Here is a 26,860-nt window from a genome sequence, read left to right as displayed (position 1 = left end):
GAAACGATTTTCACTAGATCTATTATAAATTCTGCTAAGCAGGTAATCCCTCCCAATGGGGGTAATGCTTGCTAAATCCCCATATTGTGCTGCTGAGGGACACCAGGGAAGACTAAATTTAAGTAGTTAATTTGTTTTCCCTTAGTCTCCTCAGCAGCACAAGCTTCCCTCCCTTTTAGTTTATATATACTCAATGTCCTTGTGTGGGTTAGACCCTATATAGGCACTTGGGGAGGTGCTTGCTTAATTTTCTCATTAAAATATTCCCGGTTCTATTCGGTTCACAGAGGTGGAGACACCCCCATATTGTGCTGCTTAGGAGACTAAGGGAAAAGAAATTAACTACTTAAATTTAGTTATCTATCTATATACACTCACCTAAAGAATTATTAGGAACACCTGTTCTATTTCTCATTAATGCAATTATCTAGTCAACCAATCACATGGCAGTTGCTTCAATGCATTTAGGGGTGTGGTCCTGGTCAAGACAATCTCCTGAACTCCAAAATGAATGTCAGAATGGGAAAGAAAGGTGATTTAAGCAATTTTGAGCGTGGCATGGTTGTTGGTGCCAGACGGGCCGGTCTGAGTATTTCACAATCTGCTCAGTTACTGGGATTTTCACGCACAACCATTTCTAGGGTTTACAAAGAATGGTGTGAAAAGGGAAAAACATCCAGTATGCGGCAGTCCTGTGGGCAAAAATGCCTTGTGGATGCTAGAGGTCAGAGGAGAATGGGCCGACTGATTCAAGCTGATAGAAGAGCAACGTTGACTGAAATAACCACTCGTTACAACCGAGGTATGCAGCAAAGCATTTGTGAAGCCACAACATGCACAACCTTGAGGCGGATGGGCTACAACAGCAGAAGACCCCACCGGGTACCACTCATCTCCACTACAAATAGGAAAAAGAGGCTACAACTTGCACGAGCTCACCAAAATTGGACTGTTCAAAACTGGAAAAATGTTGCCTGGTCTGATGAGTTTCGATTTCTGTTGAGACATTCAAATGGTAGAGTCCGAATTTGGCGTAAACAGAATGAGAACATGTATCCATCCTCTGATGGCTACTTCCAGCAGGATAATGCACCATGTCACAAAGCTCAAATCATTTCAAATTGGTTTCTTGAACATGACAATGAGTTCACTGTACTAAAATGGCCCCCACAGTCACCAGATCTCAACCCAATAGAGCATCTTTGGGATGTGGTGGAACGGGAGCTTCGTGCCCTGGATGTGCATCCCTCAAATCTCCATCAACTGCAAGATGCTATCCTATCAATATGGGCCAACATTTCTAAAGAATGCTATCAGCACCTTGTTGAATCAATGCCACATAGAATTAAGGCAGTTCAGAAGGCAAAAGGGGGTCCAACACCGTATTAGTATGGTGTTCCTAATAATTCTTTAGGTGAGTGTATATCTCATGTGCAATGCAAAGATAGATAAATGTGTGTGTATTATGTTTAGGGTATATCCTACCTGATAAGATCCCTGTGTGAGTGCGCTGTGTCCGTGTGTGTGTGTCGTTTGTTATATTAGGCATGCGTGGCACGGTAACCAATCAGCACAGTGCTCCGCACGCCGCCCACACCAACACGCCGACCAATGAGTAAACGGTGCTACACACGCGCCCCCCACACCAGCGCACCGACCAATAAGCAAACAGTGCTCCACACGCCATCCACACCGCTCACAAGCCCCGTCCGGCCCCTCTGCCATGGCACTCACAGCCCAGCAACTTCCATTCCCCACGAGCTCTGTGAGGAGAAGAGTGGCAGCTGGGGGTGACTCCGTGGTCCGGCTCTCAGCGCTGGAGCAGCTGCATGGCGCTGACTGTCACACACACAAAAACTGAGCGAGATTCCAATGTGTGGAAGTGGGAGCCAACCTAGCGCTGCACAAGGTAGCCAGGCACAGCTGGGCAAAGCCGGGGAGGCATCCCTGACCTGATTGGCTGACCTGTTCACAAGCTTGGCACTCATTGGCTGCCCAGATGCAAAGTAGTATTGGGGCTGCGGAAACGGCGTACGCTGATTGGACGGTTGTTTGCCATGGGCGGAGCCGTCCTGTGACAGCTCCATGTGCATGGGAGGGCTCGGCTCGGGAGGCGCAGAGTGACATTCTGCTCTGTGCATGGCATCTGTAGTGGCAATGTCCTTTGTCCTGAGATGGTGCTGAAACCGCTCTTTTGTTTATAGGGCATTGTTCAGACAGATTCTAAAAGAAGATATTTTATTGTAAATGTTTCCTGTGTAAGGAAAGAGAATCAGAGGGACGTTCTACAAAGAACCTGTAATGTTCCTCATACACTTGGCATCTTCCTATTGTTTTACCTGACTCCCAAAATAATTAGGACACATTGCTTACAATTTACATCCCACTGTCATACATGACACCACACACATACGTGATTCAAGTAGTAGGACAGTGCAGAAGGAGGGCGACCGCTGATTTACACGTCACAATTCAATAAATCATAGTGATCATTATACCTGGACAATAATACAATTTCACCAGGCATCTATACTAATAAAAGCCCTGTGTGCTCAGGGCTGCGTGTCCGTGCGTGTGTGCCGATAATTGAAGTGCGCATGCACGGCGCGCTGACCAATCATCACACGGCGCTCCACACGCTGCCCACACCTGCGCGCCGGCCAATCACCGCCTTCTATGGTGTGCTCTCAACGTCGGAGCTCTGCCATTGCGTGCATCACAGAGCCGCACAGTCCCAGTACTGTCAGCCACAGACAGCAGCTGCTGCGAGCAGTATTAGCCATCAGTCGCTGCCAGCAGTGTCAGCACCACCAGTCAGTGCCAGCCGTCTCAGCCAGTCAGTGCCACCAGCCACCAGTCACAGTGCCAGCAGTCTCGGCCACCAGCCACAGTCACCAGTCAGTGCCAGATGTCTCAGCCATCAGTCAGCGCCACCAGCCACAGTCACCAGTCACAGTGCCAGCAGTCTCAGCCGCTATCAGTCTCAGCCACCAGTCAGTGCCAGCAGTCTCAGCCACCAGTCAGTGCCAGCAGTCTCAGCCACCAGTCAGTGCCAGCAGTCTCAGCCACCAGTCAGTGCCAGCAGTCTCAGCCACCAGTCGCTGCCAGCAGTCTCAGCACCACCAGTCAGTGCCAGCAGTCTCAGCCACCAGTCCCTGCCAGCAGTCTCAGCACCACCTGTCAGTGCCAGCTATCTCAGCCATCAGTCAGTGCCGCAAGTCCCAGTGCCAGCAGTCTCAGCCACAGCCAACAGTCTCGGCCACCAGTCAGTTCCAGCAGTCTTAGCCACAGCAACCAGTCACAGCCAGTAGTCAGTGCCACAGCCAGCAATCAGTGCCACCAGTCAGTGCCAGCAGTCTCGACCACCAGCCACATGCACCAGTCAGAGCCACAGCCATCAGTCAGTGCAAGCAGTCTCAGCCACCAGCTGCAGCCAGCAGTCTCAGCCACAGCCAACACTCAGTGCCAGCAGTCGCAGCCAGCAGTCTCAGCACCACCAGTCAGTGCCACATCATCCCCTTGCCATTTAATATAGACTGTTCCTACTAATGTTTATGCACTACTGTTCTAGCGCCCGTTATTGTAACGGGCTTAATGTCTAGTATATTTATAATGAAGTAATATTTAAGTATTTTCATTTTCTTCATTCCCGGAGAACCCCTTTAAGTTGCCATTACACCCCTGCTTCAAGGGAATGTCTCAGAAAGACAGAGCCATTCCATATGACCTATTAGAGCATATAGGCAATGAACATAAATGGAGCTGGTAAAAAGGAGCTGAAGTCAATATTATTCAGTGGCTCAGGATGGTTCAGTAGTGTCCCCATTAGAGTACTTAATGGAAAAGTCCAAACAAGTATTGCAAAAGTGTATTGGAGTCATTTATCAAACTGGTGTAAAGTAGAACTGGCTTAGTTGCCCATAGTGACTAATCAGATTCCTCCTTTCAATTGTATTACAGCTTCTTTGGAAAATGAAAGGTGGAATCTGATTGGTTGCTATGGGCAACTAAGCCAGTTCTACTTTACACCATTTTGATAAATGACCCCATATGTTCATGTTTAAAACTAGATGGGTCAATTCAATTCATCGCCTGCTCAAGTCGGCACAGTGGATTTATCCCTGGAGTTTTGGCTTCTATTTGTGATCTTCATATGGAATCGTTTTAGCTAGGTGACATTACTGTCCTTATGTATGAAGATACAAAGTGATTGATAGAAGGTACTGATAGGAAAACATTTATTACAAGCAAAACCACTTCTGCTCCCTTCTAAGGCTACTTTCACACTAGCGTTGTTTGAATCCGGCGTTCAATTCCGTCAACGGAACTGCCCGCCGGATCCGGAAAAACGTGTGAAAACTGATTACATTTGAATCCTGATCAGGATTTTGATCACAATGAAAAAATGCATTGGAAAAAACGGATCCGCCATTTATGGACTTTAACTTTTTTTTCACATTTTTCGGGTTTAACATGCAAAAGTCTGATCCGGTTTGACTGAACACACGGCGCCGGATCCGGCGTTAATGCAAGTCAATGGGAAAAAGACCTGATCCGGCGTTCAGTCAAAGTGTTCAGGATTTTTGGCCGGAGGTAAAAATACAACATGCTACGTTTTTCTGAAAAGCCTGATCAGTCAAAAAGACTGAACTGAAGACGTCCTGATGCATCCTGAACGGATTGCTCTCCATTCAGAATGCATTAGGATAAAACTGCTCAGTTCTTTTCCGGATTTGAGCCCCTAGGACGGAACTCAGCGCCGGAAAAGAAAAACGCTAGTGTGAAACTACCGTTAGACATGTCAGGGATCGATCCTAGAATTTGCTGAATTAATTGATATTAACACTCCACTATGAAGCTGGGATTGGCTTTCTAAAGCTGCCTCCGTCACAGCATCATGGTGGAAAAGAGCTCATCTACTTCCTAAGATGAATCTGGGATATGAGTCAGGTGGCAGAAGACATTGTAGTCCTCGCTTCATTGTGCAAGTGCTGAAGATGCCTAACATCTCTGGTAATAGAGGAGTTCTTTTACTGCATAAGGCCTGGTTCACATTTCCATTTTTCACATCACGGACGTGTGCTGCCCAAATTTTTCATGGACAACACACGTACCCATTCATTTTAATGTATCTGTTCACACATTAGTAATTTTACACTAACCATGGGTCAAAGAATAAGGGTACGTTCACACTTGCGTTTTTCTTTTCCGGCATTGAGTTCCGTCCTAGGGACTCAATACCGGAAAAGAACTGATCAGTTTCATCCCCATGTATTCTGAATGGAGAGCAATCCTTTGAGGATGCATCAGGATGTCTTCAGTTCAGTCACTGTACGGATTTTGGACAAAGAAAATACTACAGCATGCTGCAGTATTTTCTCCGGCCAAAATTCCGCAACACTTGTCCGGCATTAATTTCTATTGAAATGTATTAACACCGGATCCGGTACCAAGTGCTATGGAAATTGCAGCGTCGCCGGATCCGGTTTTCCGATTTGCACCTGGATATAGGAGGAGCTGGTGGCGCAGCTTCCTGTTTGTCTCTTTGCTTCAGCCTGCGAGAGAGAAAGCAGCACGACACTGAAGGTGAGCATGAAGTTTTTTTTTTTTCTTGTTGCAACAATAAAAATATAAATATATATATAAGCAGCTCCTATGTACTTCTACATAGGAGCTGTACGTTACAAGTACATAAGTAGGTACTACTACTCCTAGCATCACCTATGTACTTATACTACCTGCAGTCCCTATGCAAAAGTACATAAGGACTGCAGGTGGTATAAGTACATAGTGGATGCTTGGAGTAGTAGTCCTAGGTACTGCTACTCCTAGCATCCACTATGTACTTATACTACCTGCAGTCCCTATGTACTTTTGCACAGGGACTGCAGGTAGTTTAAGTACATAGTGGATGCTAGGAGTAGTAGTCTCAGAGACATGCACTCAATTGGTGTGTGATGCGGACCAAACACACCCATTGAAGTCTATGGAACTGTGCAAAAACCACTGACACAACAAGAATGGCAATGTGTTTGGTCATTTTCAGCTGAGCAGTGTCTGTGCAATACAGATGACACACACAGAACAAAAAAACTGAAACCCAGACTAAAAACAGATCCACTCACGGATATCTTTACAAATGAAACACGGGCGGATTTTTTTTCACAGACTTCAAACAGACACCAAAATGTGAAAGAGGACTAATGCTGAAAAGGTGGTTACAACAGGGGTATCTTCAGAAAGCGAAAGCCCAGCTGTGTAAGGACATGCTAGTAGTTAAAGGGAATCTGTCACGAGAAAATGACCGATAGTTGAATTATTTTTTCTATTTCGAATTTTTGGATATTTTTCCATGTCACTTTATTTAAATAAAAAAATCATAAAATCATGCAGCTTTCACACTGAGCACTAGGCTCAGACTTTCAAGTTAAAACTTTCTGTTCTTTGAGAGCAGCCACATTGGACCATAGGGGACCTCACTGATTTCTATGGGAGAGTTTTCTAGGCATGCTCTGTGACCTGTGCAGAGGTCAGGAGGGAGCAGATAAGCTGTGATATCACCTATTGCGGATGGTGGATCCTGAGGTATTATCTATATAGAGGTGATAACTATCAGTGTAATCCTGCCTGTGATGATTATGTGATGGCAACTCAAAAGTTACCTTTACAGGTCATAGGGCCGTCAGGCAGCTTCCGGCAATTTTATTCCAGAGAGCTCCGGCAGCCTGCTCCCTGCCGAAACAGCCTGCCGGAGCTCTCAGACACTAGTGTAAAAGTATAAGAAAGTGATATAGCGGCTCAACCGTCTTGATATTTGGTTATAGGTGCACTGTTAGAGGCTGAATGCACACGGCGGTGTTCTGCGGCCGTGAGCGGTCCGTGGTATGCCGGCCTGGATTCCTGCTGACAGCAGGAGTGCACGGCGTCATTGGTTGCTGTGACGCCGTATAGATCTATACGAATGTATTACTGTAGTGCAGCGGCGGCATGAAGCGCACGGCGTCATAGCAACCAATGACGCCGTGCGCTCCTGCTGTCAGCAGGAATCCAGGCCGGGATACCACGGACCGCTCACGGCCGCGGAACACCCCCATAGGCTTACCCCACAGCCTTTAAGTGATAAATGTCTAAGAATAAGAAGGTTAACAGGCACTCAATCACCCGGAACTGTATTAAGAATTCATATATTTAATAACCAATATGCAATACAACAATTAACCACCTCCGGACCGCCTAACGCAGATTCGCGTTCCGGAGGTGGCAGCGCTGCGCACAATCACGCATATACGCGTCATCTCGCGAGACGCGAGATTTCGCTCAAAGCCGGCCCGCGCATGCGCATCGCGGGCCGGCAAAATTAAAAGAACAAGTTCGTCACCAGCCTGCCAGCAACGATCATTGGCTGGCAGGCTGGCGATTTTCAAAAAATCCAATCACAAGCCATATAACAGATCATATTAGTAAATATGATCTGTTATATGGCTTCTCTGCTCCTCTGCTGGTCCTTTTCGTCGGTTGGATCCAGCAGAGGAGCAGACTGAACTGTGAGTAGCACCAAACACTACACCTTAGCCCCAGATCACCCCCCTGCACCCCAATTAACCCTTTGATCACCCCTTTGATCGCCCCTGTCAATCACTATTGAAAGGAAAAAAAGTGATCAGTGTAAACTGTCACTTTTTTTTTTTCACTAGTATTGGCTGTTAGATTTTAGGGATAGTTTAGGCCCCTTTGGTAGGTAGTTTAGCGTGAGTTAGCACCCAGCCCACCGCACCGCAGTCACTTATTCGCTGTTTAGCGTATCGCTAATCAGCATTTGTACTTTTATAGTATCTGTAAGTGATCAAAACTGATCACAGTCAGATCTATAATAGTATTAGTGTCACCTTAGCTCGCCCTCCACCCAAAACGCAGTGTTTGCCCGATCAGGCCTGATCGGTCGCCCACACGTGCGTTCACCCACGCCCGCCCCACCCCCCACCGCAGTGACAAAAATTATTATTTTTTTTTGATCACTGCACATTCATTTTACACGCACTGCGGCGATAAAAAAATCAGTTTTGATATTTTTTATCAACCGCAGCGGCCTCCGGTACTTCGCTAGCCTCCCCTTTGTAAGACAGGCTTGCTTTTTTTCTTGGGTAGTCTCAGGGAATACCCCTAAATTTAGTAGTCCAAAATGTCAAACAGGGGGTATTCTTCTGAAGACGCCTACAGGATTCTGACCCAGTCGGATGAGGAGTGGGAACCCTCATCTGACGAATCTAGCGGGTCAGAATATGAACCTGTAGAAAGCAGTGGCTCTCTGACCCAAAGTTCGGATGAGGAGGTTGAGGTCCCTGGCAGCACCAGGCGTGTCGCTAGACCACAGGTTATGCAGGATCCGCTTCAAGAGCAGCAGAGTGGGGCTGTCGCTGCCGGATCACGTGGTGAGGCATACACCAGCAGCGCAGCCCTCCCTGGACCTAGTACCAGCACTGCCGTACAACATGGTGACGTGGCGAGCACCAGAAGGGCAGTTGAAGCTGGTACGGTGGCACGTGCAGTAGTTACCCCGTCGCAGCCACCGCACAGACAGGCCCGTAGAGCCCCTAGATTCCCTGAGGTGCTGGCAAACCCTGATTGGCAGTCACCAACTTCAGCCGCACCATTAGTTCCCCCTTTCACCGCCCAGTCTGGAGTTCGGGTTGAGACGGCTCAAATCGGTTCGGCCCTGGTTTTTTTGAGCTGTTCTTGACTGCGGAGCTCTTGGACTTAGTCGTGGCAGAGACAAACCGGTATGCCACACAATTTATATCCGCCAACCCGGGAAGCTATTATGCCCAGCCTTTCCGGTGGAAACCAGTCCAAGTTTCCGAACTTAAATTTTTTTTGGGCCTTCTCCTCAACATGGGCCTGACAAAAAAGCATGAATTGCGGTCATATTGGTCCACGAACCCGATTCATCACATGCCCATGTTCTCTGCTGCTATGTCCAGGGCACGATTTGAGGCCATCCTCCGTTTCCTGCATTTTAGCGACAACACCACCTCCCGTCCCAGAGGCCACCCAGCTTTTGACCGGCTCCACAAAATTCGGCCCCTCATAGACCATTTCAACCAGAAATTTGCAGATTTGTATACCCCCGAGCAAAACATCTGCGTAGACGAGTCCCTAATACATTTTACCGGGCACCTTGGCTTCAAACAATACATCCCAAGCAAGCGTGCCCGGTATGGGGTCAAATTGTATAAGCTCTGTGAAAGGGCCACAGGCTATACCCACAAATTTCGGATCTATGAGGGAAAAGATCAGACCCTGGAGCCGGTCGGTTGCCCTGACTACCTGGGGAGCAGTGGGAAGACAGTCTGGGACTTGGTGTCACCCTTATTCGGCAAGGGGTACCATCTTTATGTGGACAATTTTTACACAAGTGTGGCCCTCTTTAGGCATTTGTTTTTTAGAACGGATTTGCGCCTGTGGCACCGCGCGAACTAGTCGCGTGGGCTTCCCCCAACGGCTTGTAACCACCCGTCTTGCAAGGGGGGAGAGGGCTGCCTTGTGTAAGGAAGAACTGCTCGCGGTGAAATGAAGAGACAAGCGTGACGTTTACATGCTCTCCTCCATTCACGCAGACACGACAATCCAAATTGAGCGAGCAACCCGTGTCATTGAAAAGCCCCTCTGTGTCCACGACTATAATGCGCTCATGGGAGGGGTGGACTTCAATGACCAGATGTTGTCTCCGTATTTAGTTTCCCGCAGAACCAGACGCTGGTATAAGAAGGTGTCTGTATATTTAATTCAATTGGCGCTGTATAATAGTTTTGTTCTCTACAGTAAGGCTGGGAGAACAGGATCCTTCCTCAAATTCCAGGAAGAGATCATCGAGAACCTCCTTTACCCAGGAGGTTCCGTGGCCCCATCCACCAGTGTAGTTAGCCGTCTACACAAGCGACATTTCCCCAGTGTCGTTCCTGGTACCTCAACCCAACCGTCACCCCGAAAAAGATGTCGTGTCTGTAGCAGGAGTGGAATAAGGCGTGACACCCGCTATTTCTGTCCTGACTGTCCTGACCACCCTGCCCTATGCTTTGGTGAGTGTTTCCGGAAGTACCACACACAGGTACACATAGCATAGGGATTGCATCTCACAGGACAGGCACACAGGGCTATTAGGACCCTTTTACTCACAGCTGCTGCAAACCTCTCCTTTCACCTGGGATAAAGTGCATAACGTACTTCGCCACATCTTTGGGCGATTTGCGCTTTGCACATTGTCCCATGGGGAAGGAGAGGTTTGTTCTATAAAGGTAAAAAAAACTAAACAAAAAAAAAATTACCGGTAAGTAAAAAAGTTAAAAAAGTTAAAAAAAGTTAATATGTTCTGTTCTAAAGTTAATAAAGTTATTGCGTTGCGGCCTGGTTTTTTCTTTTTTGTTTTGTTTTTTTTACCTTCCAGGTGGACCAACCGATCGACTAGCTGCAGCACTGATGTGCATTCGGACAGAAGCATTGCGCTGCTGTCAGATTACACGCAAGTCGGTATATGCGGCGCTGCAAGACGAGATTTCTCCTCTGCAGTAAAAGATACGTTTGCCGAGGCATATGAGCTGAGGAGGTGGCGGTGTTCATATACTTTGGCAAACACTTTGTATATATAAAAAAAAAATCCCGGCAATGATTTATTCATCCACATCGATTGATGTGAATGGAGAAATCGGGTTTGCCAGAGCATATGAGCTAAGTGGGTATGGATGTTGGGCGGAGCTCCTATGTCCTGGCAGACGCCTTTCCCCTCCTTTTTCTTTTTTTGGCAGAGATTTTTTCATCCTCATTGATCGATGCGAATGAAGAAATCTGTGCCGTTCATTTTTTTCTTTCAGCCCAGAGGCTGAACGGAAAAAAAAAATCTCATTACCTGTATGCTCAATATAAGGAGAATAGCAGAAACTCCTAATGCTGGGAATACATGTAATGATTGCGGAGACCCTCAAATGCCAGGGCAGTACAAACACCCCACAAATAACACCATTTTGGAAAGAAGACACCCCAAGGAATTCGCTGAGGGGCATATTGAGTCCATGAAAGATTGAAATTTTTGTCCCAAGTTAGCGGAAAGGGAGACTTTGTGAGAACAAAATCAAAAAAATCTATTTCGGCTAACTTGTGCCAAAAATTTTTTTTTCTATGAACTCGCCATGCCCCTCATTGAATACCTTGGGGTGTCTTCTTTCCAAAATGGGGTCACATGTGGGGTATTTATACTGCCCTGGCATTTTAGGGGCCCCAAAGCGTGAGAAGAAGTCTGGTATCCAAATGTCTAAAAATGCCCTCCTAAAAGGAATTTGGGCACCTTTGCCCACCTAGGCTGCAAAAAAGTGTCACACATCTGGTATCTCTGTATTCAGGAGAAGTTGAGGAATGTGTTTTGGGGTGTCTTTTTACATATACCCATGCTGGGTGAGATAAATATCTTGGTTAAATGCCAACTTTGTATAAAAAAATGGGAAAAGTTGTCTTTTGCCAAGATATTTCTCTCACCCAGCATGGGTATATGTAAAATGACACCACAAAACACATTCCCCAACTTCTCCTGAATACGGCGATACCACATGTGTGACACTTTTTTGCAGCCTAGGTGGGCAAAGGGGCCCACATTCCAAAGAGCACCTTTCGGATTTCACAGGTCATTTACCTACTTACCACACATTAGGGCCCCTGGAAAATGCCAGGGCAGTATAACTACCCAACAAGTGACCCCATTTTGGAAAGAAGACACCCCAAGGTATTCCGTGAGGGGCATGGCGAGTTCCTAGAATTTTTTATTTTTTGTCACAAGTTAGTGGAAAATGATGATTTTTTTTTTTTCATACAAAGTCTCATATTCCACTAACTTGTGACAAAAAATAAAAACTTCCATGAACTCACTATGCCCATCAGCGAATACCTTGGGGTGTCTTCTTTCCAAAATGGGGTCACTTGTGGGGTAGTTATACTGCCCTGGCATTCTAGGGGCCCAAATGTGTGGTAAGGAGTTTGAAATCAAATTCTGTAAAAAATGACCAGTGAAATCCGAAAGGTGCTCTTTGGAATATGGGCCCCTTTGCCCACCTAGGCTGCAAAAAAGTGTCACACATCTGGTATCTCCGTACTCAGGAGAAGTTGGGAAATGTGTTTTGGGGTGTCATTTTACATATACCCATGCTGGGTGAGAGAAATATCTTGGCAAAAGACAACTTTTCCCATTTTTTTATACAAAGTTGGCATTTGACCAAGATATTTATCTCACCCAGCATGGGTATATGTAAAAAGACACCCCAAAACACATTCCTCAACTTCTCCTGAATACAGAGATACCAGATGTGTGACACTTTTTTGCAGCCTAGGTGGGCAAAGGGGCCCATATTCCAAAGAGCACCTTTCGGATTTCACTGGTCATTTTTTACAGAATTTGATTTCAAACTCCTTACCACACATTTGGGCCCCTAGAATGCCAGGGCAGTATAACTACCCCACAAGTGACCCCATTTTGGAAAGAAGAGACCCCAAGGTATTTCGTGATGGGCATAGTGAGTTCATAGAACTTTTTATTTTTTGTCACAAGTTAGTGGAATATGAGACTTTGTAAGAAAAAAAAAAATCATCATTTTCCGCTAACTTGTGACAAAAAATAAAAAGTTCTATGAACTCACTATGCCCATCAGCGAATACCTTAGGGTGTGTACTTTCCGAAATGGGGTCATTTGTGGGGTGTTTGTACTGTCTGGGCATTGTAGAACCTCAGGAAACATGACAGGTGCTCAGAAAGTCAGAGCTGCTTCAAAAAGCGGAAATTCACATTTTTGTACCATAGTTTGTAAACGCTATAACTTTTACCCAAACCATTTTTTTTTTTTACCCAAACATTTTTTTTTTATCAAAGACATGTAGAACAATAAATTTAGAGCAAAATTTATATATGGATCTCGTTTTTTTTTGCAAAATTTTACAACTGAAAGTGAAAAATGTCATTTTTTTGCAAAAAAAACGTTAAATTTCGATTAATAACAAAAAAGTAAAAATGGCAGCAGCAATGAAATACCACCAAATGAAAGCTCTATTAGTGAGAAGAAAAGGAGGTAAAATTAATTTGGGTGGTAAGTTGCATGACCGAGCAATAAACGGTGAAAGTAGTGTAGGTCAGAAGTGTAAAAAGTGGCCTGGTCTTTCAGGGTGTTTAAGCACTGGGGGCTGAGGTGGTTAATAATAAAAATATATATAAAAAAATATATAAAAAAGATTAAAAACACTATGAAGGCATTCTCGCAGCAGAAATAATTATTCAGTTATCGTATATATATCTAGTCACATTTACCAATCAAGATAGTTTCTTGTCTAAACACATTCCCCAGTCAATTATATATCATCATGATTTGTATTATGAAATATACCATAAATAAAATGCTAAAAATATACAAAAATATTATCTAATCCAAATGTTCAATAATTAGTAACAACAGAGGAAATGAATCATGTTAGTTGGATTATTATCGGATGAATTATGAACAACATTTTTTCAGTATCTGGATCAACTAACATGATTACGGTAATTTCCTCTGTTATTACTAATTATTGAACATTTGAATTAGTTAATATTTTTGTATATTTTTTGCATTTTATTTATGGTATATTTCATAATACAAATCATGATGATATATAATTGACTGGGGAATGTGTTTAGACAAGAAACTATCTTGATTGGTAAATGTGCCTAGATATATATACGATAACTGAATAATCATTTCTGCTGCGAGAATGCCTTCATAGTGTTTTTTATCTTTTTATATATCTTTTTATTATTAATTGTTGTATTGTGTATTGGTTATTAAATATATAAATTCTTAATACAGTTCTGTGTGATTGAGTGCCTGTTAACCTTCTTATTCTTAGACTAGTGTAAAACTAGCCTAACCATTTAACATAAAAACATTATTTAAACAATAGGTCACTTTCTGACGACACATTCGGTTTAAGTAGCCCCAAGCCTAGTAGCAATAGGGGTTTAGCCAATTTATAAAAAATATTTATTAAAGGGGTTCTGCACTTTGTTTTAACTGATGATCTATCCTCTGAATAGATCATCAGCTTCTGATCGGCGTGGGTCCGACACCTGGGACCCCCGCCGATCAGCTGTTTGAGAAGGCAGCGGCGCTCCAGTAGCGCCGCCGCCTTCTCACTGTTTACCGCAGGCCCAGTGACGTCACGACTAGTATCAACTAGCGTGGGCGGGGCTAAGCTCTGTTCACTTGAATGGAGCTTAGCCACGCCCACGCTAATTGATACTAATTGTGACATCAGTGCGCCGGCGGTAAACAGTGAGAATGCCGTGGCGCTACTGGAGCGCCGCTGCCTTCTCAAACAGCTGATCGGCGGGGGGCCCGGGTGTCGGACCCCCACCGATCAGAAGCTGATGATCTATTCAGAGGATAGATCATCAGTTAAAACAAAGTGCAGAACCCCTTTAAGTCAATAATTAGCACAATAAATTGTAAAGCTCCTTATACTTCAGGCCAACTGCTTATTAGAAGGCTACAGGCTATGTAAACAGCGTAAAGGATCCCTACCATAGAAATCAAGATGGCAGTGGTCATGTGACTTCCCCATGTGACTACTCCTGGCTGCATCCTTCTGTGCAGGCACTGGACAGTAACTGGATGTGTTCAATGTAAGGCCGCAGAATCTCCTGTATCGGCACACTAGTTTGGGGTATGTAGTAACTGTTCAACACCCAACCAGAAGAGGATGCGGCCAGAGACAGCCAGGAGCGAGGTCACATGAGTAAATCACATGATGGCCACATGATCTTGCTTCCTATAGAAGGGGAGGGGGCCCTGACTCTACACTGTATACATATCACATAGATGGGCAAACAATCACGATCAGATGGGGCAAAGTGTAAGGAGCTTTACAGCTTATTTTACAGCGTCGGTTCAGAAACTTTTTCACAAAACTCTTTGTAAAGTGGTTTGAAGGTCTCATCCCTTCTAATCCCAACTTCTAAGACTAGATCTACACTGCCATCTTGTATTTATATTGCTGTTATCAGCTTTACTGGATATTAGATTTCTGTTGTGTTTGTTATTTGTCTTCTACTTTTTGTGCATCATTTCTTTTATTTGATGAAAACTTCCAGGTTATTGCCAATAAAAGCTACAGCTGTGAGGGGCTGGGACTGCAGGAGGTACCAGATGTGATACCCCCCAGCACAGAGACACTGGATTTCAGCTTTAACTCACTGCTTGCCCTTTATTACTGGGTCTTCAGTCGTCTAACAAACCTGGAATATTTAGATTTAACACGGTAAGTCATTTAGTAAATTTGCTTAGAATGCAATTTTATTGTTTATTAGTAACAGTTTTGTGGTAAAATGTATTGACCCAGATTTACTAACCCTATAGAAGGCGTAAGCTTAGACAGGCTGCCTAGACCTGCACCAGATGTATCACAGGGGCTCAGGCTGGATGGTAAATCTGGTGCAGGAACAGACACTTTTCTCTGACTCTATATCAACTATTGGTTGGCTTACACTGAGAAAAAAAAGTGTAGTAACCCTAGATGCACCAAATTGTGACACTTTCTAGACAGATTTTGGACAAATTAGTAAGTCTGGGCCCTTGTCTCATCAAGACAGCCAACTCCCATATGCCCTGATACAACATATAGACCCCACTCTAATAGCCAGAGCATGGAGGCACTAAAATAAACTCTGGTGTTTCTAGGTAGAGATGAGCAAAGTTTAGAAAAATTTGATTCGGCTGCTTTGCTGAGTTTCACAAAGAAATTCGCTTTGTGACGAATTATTTCTTCAAGTTCAAAGGATCAGACAGTATGCTCATAGTTCATATGTAGTACGTAAGATCTCTTTAACCCCTTAGGGACACAGCATTATTTCACCTTAAGGACCAGGCCATTTTTTGCAAATCTGACCAGTGTCACTAAGTGGTGATAACTTTAAAACGCTTTGACTTATCCAGGCCGTTCTGAGAGTGTTTTTTCGTCACATATTGTACTTCATGACACTGGTAAAATGAAGTAAAAAAATAAAAAATAATTATTTAGAAAAAATTTACAAAAAATTTGTAAAAAATTTCAAATTGCCAAGTTTCAATTTCTCTACTTCTATAATACATAGTAATACCTCCAAAATAGTTATGACTTTACATTCCCAATATGTCTACTTCATGTTTGGATCATTTTGGGAATTATATTTTATTTTTTGGGGATGTTACAAGGCTTAGAAGTTTAGAAGCAAATCTTGAAATTTTTCTGAAATTTTCAAAAACCCAATTTTTAGGGGCCAGTTCAGATCTGAAGTCACTTTGCGAGGCTTACATAATAGAAACCACCCAAAAATTACCCCATTCTATAAACTACACCCCTCAAGGTATTCAAAACGGATTTTACAAACTTTGTCAACCCTTTAGGTGTTCCACAAGAATTAATGGAAAATAGAGATACAATTTCAAAATTTCACTTTTTTGGCAGATTTTCCATTTTAATAATATTTTTCCAGTTACAAAGCGAGGGTTAACAGCCAAACCAAACTCAATATTTATGGCCCTGATTCTGTAGTTTACAGAAACACCCCATATGTGGTCGTAAACCGCTGTACGGGCACACGGCAGGGCGCAGAATGAAAGGAATGCCATGCGGTTTTTGGAAGGCAGGTTTTGCTGGACTGTTTTTTTTGACACCATGTCCCATTTGAAGCCCCTCTGATGCACCCCTAGAGTAGAAACTCCATAAAAGTGACCCCATCTAAGAAACTACACCCCTCAAGGTATTCAAAACAGATTTTAAAAACTTCCTTAACCCTTTAGGTGTTTCACAAGAGTTATTGGCAAATGGAGATGAAATTTCAGAATTAAAATTTTTTGCCAAATTTTCAATTTTAATCCATTTTTCTCAGTAACAAAGCAAGGGTTAACAGCCAAACAAAACTCAATTTTTATGGCCCTGATTCTGTAGTTTATAGAAACACCCCATATGTGGTCATAACAGCTGTACGGGCATACGGCAGGGCGCAGAAGGAAAGGAATGCCATGCGGTTTTTGGAAGGCAGATTTTGCTGGACAAAAAAAATGATGTTTTAGTGTCTCCATATTCTGAGCCATAGTTTTTTTTTTTTTTGGGCGATTGTCTCAGGTAGGGGCTCATTTTTTGAGGGATGAGGTGACGGTTAGAATGGTACTATTTTGGTGGGCAAACGCCTTTTTGATCGCTTGCTGTTGTACTTTTTGTGATGTAAGGTGACAAAAAAAATGGTTTATTTAGCACAGTTTTTATTTTTTATTTTTTACGGTGTTCATCTGAGGGGTTAGATCATGTAACATGTTTATAGAGCCGGTCAATACGGACGTGGCGATACCTAATGTGTATTCTTTTCTTTCCCCCTATTTTTTACCAATTTTTTTTTACTTTATTTGGGGAAAATGACGTTTTTGTTTATTTTTTACTTGAAACCTTTAATTTTTTTGGGGGAAAACTTTATTTTTTATTTTTTGTCCCACTTTGGGACTTGAACTTTTGGGGGTCTAATCCTTTACAATGCATTCCAATACTTCTGTATTGGAATGCATTGGCTGTATGAGTAATACTGTGTGTATTACTCATACAGCTTCCGGCCTGTGAGATCCAGGGGGCTGGATCTCACAGGCTCGTCACAGGAAGGCAGCGTGATGCCTTCTTTAGGCATCGCGCTGCCTTCCATGCCATCGGGTCCCTCCTACAGCCGCATGGGGACCCGATGGCACCGCCACACGCCACCGCAAACCGCAGGTCTGAATTGACCTGCGGTTTGCGGCGATCGCTGACACGGCGCGCATTTAGCCAAGGTGCCTGCTCAATGACTGCACCGGGCGGCGGTGATCGGAAATACACATGACATACCGGTACGTCATGGGTCCTTAAAGGGTTAAACAGTCATCATATTGCTCTTTGTGGCCAGGTTCACACAAGTCGATTCTGTTTGCATTCTGTGTTGTGGATGTGTGACCTGACGCGAAGATAGGCTCAAATGGGTGATGCCATGCATAATGCAAAAAATAAAACATTTAAATCATACACAATCTACTACATGACAATCTCTTTCTAACAAAGTTAGAACCAGCCCTGCACCTCACATGGGTCCAGAGATCTCCCCATTCATTGCTTTAATTGTTTTGCTTGATTTATTTCAGGCTGTCAGCTCAGGGGATGTGTCCTTTCTGCAGCAGCTCTTTTCCTGTAACGGCCACAGCTTCTAACAGAACATATGGCTGGTGACAGTTGGAGATTTAAAGGGATTGTCTCACTTGGCATTCACCATGTAGACAAGGCACTTACTAATGCATTGTGATTGTCCATATTGCTTCCTTTGCTGGATTCATTTTTCCATTGCATTATGCACTGCTCGTTTCTAGGGGATATGGCCTCGGCTGCAGTGAGTGTGCTTGCACACTACAGGAAAAAACTCTGAACTCTCTGGTTGCTTGGACTGTGTTAGGCACACATGCACAGAAGCTACAGTCCAAGGCACTTCATATCTGCGCTGTGGCCGTAACCCATGGAAACTAGTTTTTGACACAACCCCTTTAACTGACAAACTCACAGCATCGTAGATGTCTATGATGCTTTGAGTTTGAGTCTGTAAATCCACTGTTGAGTTGGGTCACACATCCAGAATAAGAACACAAAACGCATCCAGTTTATACCTGTGTGAACCTGACCCCACACAGAACACTACATAAATATTTGCTATTATCAATCCCTTGTCTCTTGTGTTGGTGTCACTAACTGACATTGTAGTTCTAGTTTACATTAAGACACTGAAAATCTCCCCCGATCATGTTATGCTCACACCGAAGCATAATTCATTTTATTATACATATCAGATGTTCAGCTTTTGAATTTAAACAAAGAAGGTTTTTATAAACGTTACTGCAAGCAGAGATCTTGCAAGCCATGAAGAACTTATAATAAGTATAGTATATTACCAAATTGCAGAATGTTTCATTTACACAATGGAGAAATCTTTATTTTCTGACACTGGAAACCCTTTTAGAGCTCATGGGATACACATGGGGCATTGGGCCACCATTTCCTTAAGAATCCCTGAACAAATGTTGGAATTGTATCAGGTTTGCTGCTTTTCTTCAGCCTAAGTCTCTCAATTTCTTTACTATGTTACAGATGCGGGATTAACTGGATATACAATGATGCCTTTGGGAACAAAGCGAGGCTTAATACAGTTATACTTACTGGAAATCCGATATTGTACATTGCAGACACCGCATTTCTAGGAGCAACCTCCCTTCAGCATTTACACTTACAGGAAACCTCTATAGTAGACATATCGTTCATTCCCTTAAAAAGCTTAAAAGACCTGGTGAGTTTGCATTTGGGAAGTAACTTCATCTCCTCCATAAGATTTCCTCAAGACATTACTTTGGACAACTTGACGTTGGTAAACTTTGCATTAAACCAAATAAACACAATTTCTGTAAAAGATTCAGAATACTTCAAGAAAATTCAAAATCTGACTTTAATTCTAAAGGGAAACAATATTGAATACATTGAGCCAAACGCATTCAACCATAGTTACTTCCATCAATTGGACCTTACTGGCTGTGGCTGGAATACAAACCTATCTTCTCTTTTAAATGGTCTTAATGGACTAACCACAAACGCCCTTGGAATTGGCACATTTAAAGACATTAGTACAGATTTTGATATATTCCCATGGAGTCTGAATGGACTCTGTACTATATCCGTGAAGGAGCTCAGCCTACAGTACAGGGAAATATCTGAAGGATCACAGGAAACCTTTTCCTGTTTGACAAAGATTCAAAAACTGGACCTGACAAGCACAAACCTTAAATTTCTGCAACGTCTGAGTCAACCCAGTGATATAAAAGAACTTATTCTAGATGGCAACAGTTTTTCCAGTCTTTGTAGTATAAACTCAGGCAGTTTCCCACTAATCACACATTTACAGATAGTTGGAAACAGAGACACTTGGGATTGGGGGACCAAATGCTTGGAGAACTTATCAAATCTAAAATACTTGGACCTGAGTCACAATGACTTTCGAAAAGCTAAATGTTGTGGGGCTCAGTTCAGCGGTCTACATAACCTCTCTCACCTGAATCTCAGTTATGGTTCACCACTCCCATTAGACAGCCTGGCATTTCCAGAGAACATGCAGCTAGGAATTCTAGATTTTTCAAATGTCTATTTGTTAATGGATGAATCTTTAAGTCCTTTTAGTAATTTAGCTGATCTGAGGATCCTGAACCTGTCTTATAGTCATGTAAACACCAGCCATATGCAGCTTCTTGAGGGTCTGACAAGTTTGGTTTTCCTAAACATGGAAGGAAATTCAGTTCATAATGGGATTCTGAAAAGTGAAAATCTGTTTTCCAAAGTTCTACAGCTGGAAACCCTGATACTATCTAACTGTGACCTAGAAGTATTAGAGAAACAAACTTTCCAGAAGCTGAAGAACTTGAAATGTGTTGACCTTAGACACAACAAACTAACTACATTTGCTACAAATGCTTTTGGGAACCTAACTGACGTTTCCTTAAATTTTGCTTTTAACATGATCTCGACAATTCCTATTGTTTTGGTGCAGAATATATCAGATAAAAGCATAATCAATTTAAGTTACAATCCCATTGACTGTTCATGCTCAAACCTAGAATTTCTAACCTGGTTCAAGCAGCATGAAAAGGTCTTTCAAGATAAGTCAAATACCGTGTGTGGATCACCACCATTTCTAGCTGGTACAGAGCTGACTAAAGTAGCAATAACATGTGGAATTTCTCTTACACATGTATTAATAATTGTCATAATTACATTTATCTGCATAATCCTTATAATATGGCTTATACAGTATTATAGGAGGCGGATTTATGCTGCCATTTAGAAACAAATTAATCCACCCCATCACCATCCCCAAAAAAAGAAACCAGAAGATGAATACATTGTGTAAAAAAATATAATCCCATATTTTTTATTACATTTATTTTCAGATTGCGTATATTTTTGTTATTTTTTCTTATCATTGTGGAGGCAGCCATCTTGACTGAGCTGCTACAACAGAGATTTGGGTTACAGTTGCCACCTGGACCTAAGAGAATAAAGTAAAAAAAAATCTCCAATGCTCTATGCCAAGGTCATTGTACAGGGAGGGGCAGGCTGAGCTGTATCATTCGCTTTCTGCTCTATCAACAGTGGATCCTGTGATATCTGCCTCAGAATTTATGACAGAGGTGTTGTCTGTCTTTGTAATCCTTCCCCATGGGTATAGAGTAAAAAGATGATTGAAAACCCTACCCATCAGTATACTCAGTACAAGCAGAAAAGTACCAGACAATTGCTGAGTGGCCAGTGTAAAAACTGCAATATTTCAGGATTTTGTATACAGGAAAATAAAAGTGACTAAGTTTTGTGAGGTTAGGGTTGCTTAAATGTGAACCTCCTAGGCACAGCAAGATACCAACTCAGTGGAATCAAAGTAGAGAGGCGAAAGATATTTTGTGCAAAGAAAGATCATTCATGAATGAAAGGTCTTTCTTTGAAAGAACGTTCCAAGAAAGATCTTTCATCCATCACCCGGTTTCATCGGATGTATATGGGCAGTTTGATCAACTGTAACAGCCAATAAAGACTAAAGTGTGTATGTCTGAAATGAACGCCAGATGTTTGTTTGTTCAACTGCCGTTCAATAATCAACCAACTTCTAGTGTGTAGGGCCAGCTCAACTCTATCCTATAATGACCTCACTTATTATGTAAACTTGAAATACTTCCTCATTTCCTCTTGAATAGCTTTACCAAAAATTATATAATTTAACTCGTCTTTGAAATCTAGTATTTAAAACTTTTGTGCTTCTTGTCAAGGATGCCTCTGCAATCTTCAGTTGTACAAACACTCCCTTAAATGTCACGGTGATCAATGACTTAAATGGGTTCTGATGGGGAACTGCTAAAATTACTGAAAATACTTAAATATTGCTGCATTATAAATATATTCCCAAACACCTTTCATTAGTTATAATGGCTTGTTTTTGTTTAGGGAGTAATCATCAGGGAAAATAAAATGGCTGCTGTCCTTATCACACAGCAGGACAAGTTACTTTACAACACTGAGCTAAAGAGCGGCCTCTTCCTCCTCCCTGCTCTGCTTGTCAGGGATTATGATCTTGAACACAGATAAGTTCTTCAGCTGAAACTCTGTAGGAATGGAGTTCATGAGGAGACATGAAGAACAGACTGAATGGACAGGACAGACTGTGGTAATGGAGACTGCATACAAGAGCTGCTGCTCATTAGCCACAATCCCACCTCCTCTCTGTACTTCATGTCTCCTCATGAACTCCATTCCTACAGAGACTCATCTGAAGATCTTATCAGCTGTATTCAGGATCATAATCCCTGATCAGCAGAGCAGAGAGGAGTATTAGGCAGCTCTTTACCTCAGTGCTGTGAAGTAACTTGCCCTCCTGTGTGATTAGTACATGTTTTGTGTGTAGTAATAGGACGGTGGCCATTTTGTTTCCCCTGGTGATTGCTCCCTAGACCAGGCATGCTCAACCTGCAGCCCTCCAGCTGTTGCAAAACTACAACTCCCAGCATGCCCAAACAGCCTACAGCTATCAGCCTACAGCAGGGAATTGTGGGAGTTGTAGTTTTACAACAGCTGGAGGGCTGCAGGTTGAGCATGCCGGCCCTAGACAAAACGATCCATTATAACTAATGAAAGGTATTTGGGAACATATTTATAACCAAGTAATATTTAAGTGTTTTCAGTAATTTTATTTTATTAAATCCCAGAGAACCCCAATAATCTACTGCATATAAAACATTTGCCTGAATGTTTAAAGCTTCCAAATGTTAAAAATAATCTTCATGGTCTTTTGAGTGGACAGGAGACTATTTTAGCTTTTGTTTATGTGCCTCCCCCCTTTGCGTCCACTGTCCTTTCCTTATTGACCACGTTTATTTGTAGTAAACCCCTATGCCCGGTGTTATTGGTAGGTGACTTTAACTCGGTGCTAGACCCAAGACTGGATAGGGTATCTATCTCCGCTGAGCAGAAGCAGAATTGGTCCCCCCTGTGCAGTATAAGTCGGCAGTTGGCATTGGTCGATATTTGGCGTCATTTATATGGAGATAAAAGAGTGTATTCATGTTTTAGTCAGATGTATAATTCAATGTCAAGAATTGATTTGGCATTTGCAAATAGTGCTATGTTTGATCAAGTTGTAAAGATGAAATATGAATTGCACGGAATTTCCGATCATTCTCCGGTTCTGCTTCTGCTCAGGGGAGTGGATTTAAATGCAGATCCTAATGGAGCCTTTAGACTGAATCCATATTGGTTGGAGGTTATTAGTGAGCGGGACCTAATTAATGAGGAGATTCTTGACTTTTGGCAGCGGAATGAGGGCTCCACTCATATCCATTTTGTATGGGACTCTCTGAAGGCCTATATTAGAGGCCTTTACTGTGGTAAAATAAAAAGACAACGTGCGGAGTTCCATAAGCAGGAGAACTTAATGAAGGAGACAGTTAAGAGGTTGCAGGGTGCTCTGATTAAATACAGTACGGATTCCCTTCGCACGCAGTTGAAAGAAGCTAATCAACAATATAAGACCTTTATGGTAAATAAGGCCCAACATAAACTTTTTTTTAAGGACAGACACGTTTTAGTCGCTAATCAAAGAGGCGGGATGAAAATTTGGTCTATTAGAAATATACGGGGCCAGATAGTTAATGACCCATATCAGATTAGACAGGAATTTGCTAATTATTATTCTGCTATATACAGATCTGAAATGGTATGTAGTCCTTCTACAATCAACGGTTATTTGGATCAATTAGAAATGCCTCGTCTCTCGGTTCAGGAACGCAAAATGCTTAATTACCGAATAAGATTGGCAGAATTGGAGGTGGCTCTTTTGTCGGTTAAATATAATTCTTCCCCCGGGGCGGATGGTTTGCCATTTGAAGTATATAGATATCATGCCAAGGTACTCCTCCCTATTTTGCTGCAGGTTCTAAATGAATCATATAGTTATGGCTCTCTTCCTCCATCTTTTAGAGAGGCAATTATCACTTTAATTCTAAAAAAAGATAAGGATGGTAGTGAGGTTGGGTCATATAGGCCCATATCACTCCTTAATACAGACTAAGTTTTTTACAAAAAAATTTGCAAATCGCCTTAAAAGGGTAATTGCATCCCTGGTTCATTCCAATCAATCAGGGTTTATACCCGGGAGACAGATTCAGGCAAATTTATATGGGGTATATTTGAACCTGCAGGTAGGGGGGAGTCCGGACTGCTCCATCCTGGATGCTGCCAAAGCGTTTGACAAGGTGGAGTGATCCTTCTTGTGGCAGACTTTGGCCCATTTTCGACTGGGGACTACTTTTATCACAATGACCCAATTGCTATATACTCAACCAATAGCCCGAATTAATATTGATGGGGTTAACTCCTCCATTATTGAGTTACAACGAGGCACGAGACAGGGGTGTCCTCTCTCCCCTCTTTTATTTGCGCTATTTATGGAGCAGTTGGCCTGTAAGATTCGTTTGAATACTCAAATTCGGGGGTTCGGGGTAACGGGAGAGAGTGATAAAATTAGGTTATACGCAGACGATGTCATGCTGTTCTTGGAAGAGGGTTGGAAAGCTGTCCCGTATGTTATGCAGCTGATAGAGGAATTCAGTCAATTGTCTAAGTCCTCACTCCTCCGGCTAAATCGTAATGCCCCCGAAGGTGGCTCCCGGGTCCGGATATTGTCATTGGATGATTCTTTGGACTACTTAGGGATAAAGATTGGTGTTCCTATAACTAGATTTTATGATTAATAGACAAAGTGAAGGGGAAAATTAGAGTTTGGCAAAAATTGTTGATATCGCAACCTGATCGACTTGCACTGGTGAAAATGATTATACTGTCTTTGGTTTTGTACCCGATCTGCGCCTCCCCCATTTGGATAGAGGATGCTTTTTTATAGATTAGAAACCTTAATAAATGATCTAATTTGGGGGAGGAAGAGGGTCCGTATAAAGCAAAGGTATCTATGGTTGGCTGAGTCAGAAGGGGGACTATCACTTCTTTTTTTTCAAGGTTATTTTTTTTCAGCACAGCTACAAAGATGTTGTAATTTTAGAGAGAATGCACTTGGGCAGTATCTTTCCAGGGTAATAGGTAGGTCACTTAAGAATATTTTCACTTATTTGGAAACAGGACAGTTTGGAACTTTAGGCACAAGTTGTTAAATCACGAGGACTCTTCAGAGGGTTTAGGGTAAATTGAAAATGATTTTGCAGGTTCCCCATGCTTTTTATTTTACCCCGCTGTGGGAGAATTGGAATTTATCGGAATTTCGGAAAATAACAGATTATACTTATTGGAGTTGTAGGGTTATTACCAGAGTGTCACATTTGTTTGTTGCAGATCGGTTTAAAGCCGTAGGGGACTTTAACTTCACAAATATCACCTTTTTAGATTTGTTTATGTATGCACGTTTAAAACACGCGTACGAAGCCACATCCAATAAAAAATACATGATCACTCAACAACATTCATTGTTTGAGTATTGTTTTGTTCACTCAGGGAATTGGATTAAATTGGCACAGATTTATTCTAAATTGCGAGATTCACTGTCTACGGTTATTTCTTTCAAAAGTATACATAAATGGGAACGGGAACTGAGATCTCCCCCCCCCCCCTTCCCTGGCCACAGATCTTTAAAAATATTTAAAAAGTAGTATCCGCTGATTCAGTTTAAGATTTTGCACAGGTTATACTATACACCGCAAATGCAGGCTAAGTTTGTTAAGAATAGAGGTTGTGAATTTTTTTGCCAGAAGTGCGGTAGTCCCAATGTTGGATATATTCATCTTTTATGGGAGTGCAGAGTGATAAAGTGTTTTTGGGAGCAGGTATTTACAGCGCTGCAGGGGGATGTTTCCCAATCTTGTGCTCCGGACATGACCTCTGCGATTTTGGGTCTGTATATATCAGAAAATTCTAATTCTTCCGGTGACCAACTGATCTGGCTGAAGGGCTGTTTGATAGCAAAGGTATTGATAATTAAGAAATGGGGCTCCCCCATTTCTCCCGCATTTGTGGAATGGAGACGTATTATGTCCCAAATAAAGTTATATGAGGAGGTTGGGAGGCGGACGAGGGGAGGCATGTGATCACGCCTTTGTCTCGTAGAATTGGGGTGGATTGTTTATTTTATTTATGTAGGTGGAGTCTGTGGATTGGCTGGGGGGGTGGGGTTCAGGTTATCAGCGACGGCAGTCAAGGTGGGTAGGGAGGGGGGTGGTAGTTAATTTTTTTGGGGGAGGGAAATAAATAAGTTTAGGTGGGATTAAATGTACTAGGTTAGAGTTTACAGAGTTGGATTTAACGCTATTGTTTGTGATGGTGTAAGGATTATATCAATATCTTGAATATTTTGAAGAAAATAAAAAAATGTAAAAAAAAATAAAAAATAAAAAGTTAACTACACAAAATCAGAGGCCCTCAACATATCCGCACCCTCAGGAGCGGTCGCCACCTTGCGCAAAATGATGCCCTTTAAGTGGCAGTTGTCCCAATTGAAATACCTGGGAATCTATTTGACCAGGGACATAGCTGGCTTATACGGAGCAAATTATCCTCCTTGATTGGAGAGATTAAAAAGATGTTAGCCTCATTGCCCGTGTCCTTTGTCTCCTGGATGGGACAAAAGAACTTGTTGCGCACATATGTTTTGCCCAAATTTATATATATGCTTCAGATGGCACCCATCTTTCTCAACAAAGCATTCTTCCGCATGGTCAGATCCATC

General features: G+C 42.6%; 1 protein-coding gene across 1 annotated transcript in view; it reads left to right on the top strand.

Moving 5' to 3' along the window:
• CD180 (CD180 molecule) overlaps positions 1 to 21,316 on the top strand; it is a 32,954-nt gene extending 11,638 nt beyond the window's left edge. The window contains exons 2-3 of the mRNA XM_040421362.1: positions 15,155 to 15,321; positions 19,192 to 21,316. Coding sequence (XP_040277296.1) covers positions 15,155 to 15,321; positions 19,192 to 20,929 — 1,905 coding nt within the window. The 3' untranslated portion in view covers positions 20,930 to 21,316. The remainder of the gene's footprint in view (positions 1 to 15,154; positions 15,322 to 19,191) is intronic.
• Positions 21,317 to 26,860: the final 5,544 nt, after the last annotated feature.

The sequence above is a fragment of the Bufo bufo genome, chromosome 2, assembly GCF_905171765.1.
Source record: "Bufo bufo chromosome 2, aBufBuf1.1, whole genome shotgun sequence".
Lineage (NCBI taxonomy): Eukaryota > Metazoa > Chordata > Amphibia > Anura > Bufonidae > Bufo > Bufo bufo.
Note: the sequence above shows the minus strand (reverse complement) of the source record. Positions and strands in the feature narration are given on the sequence as shown.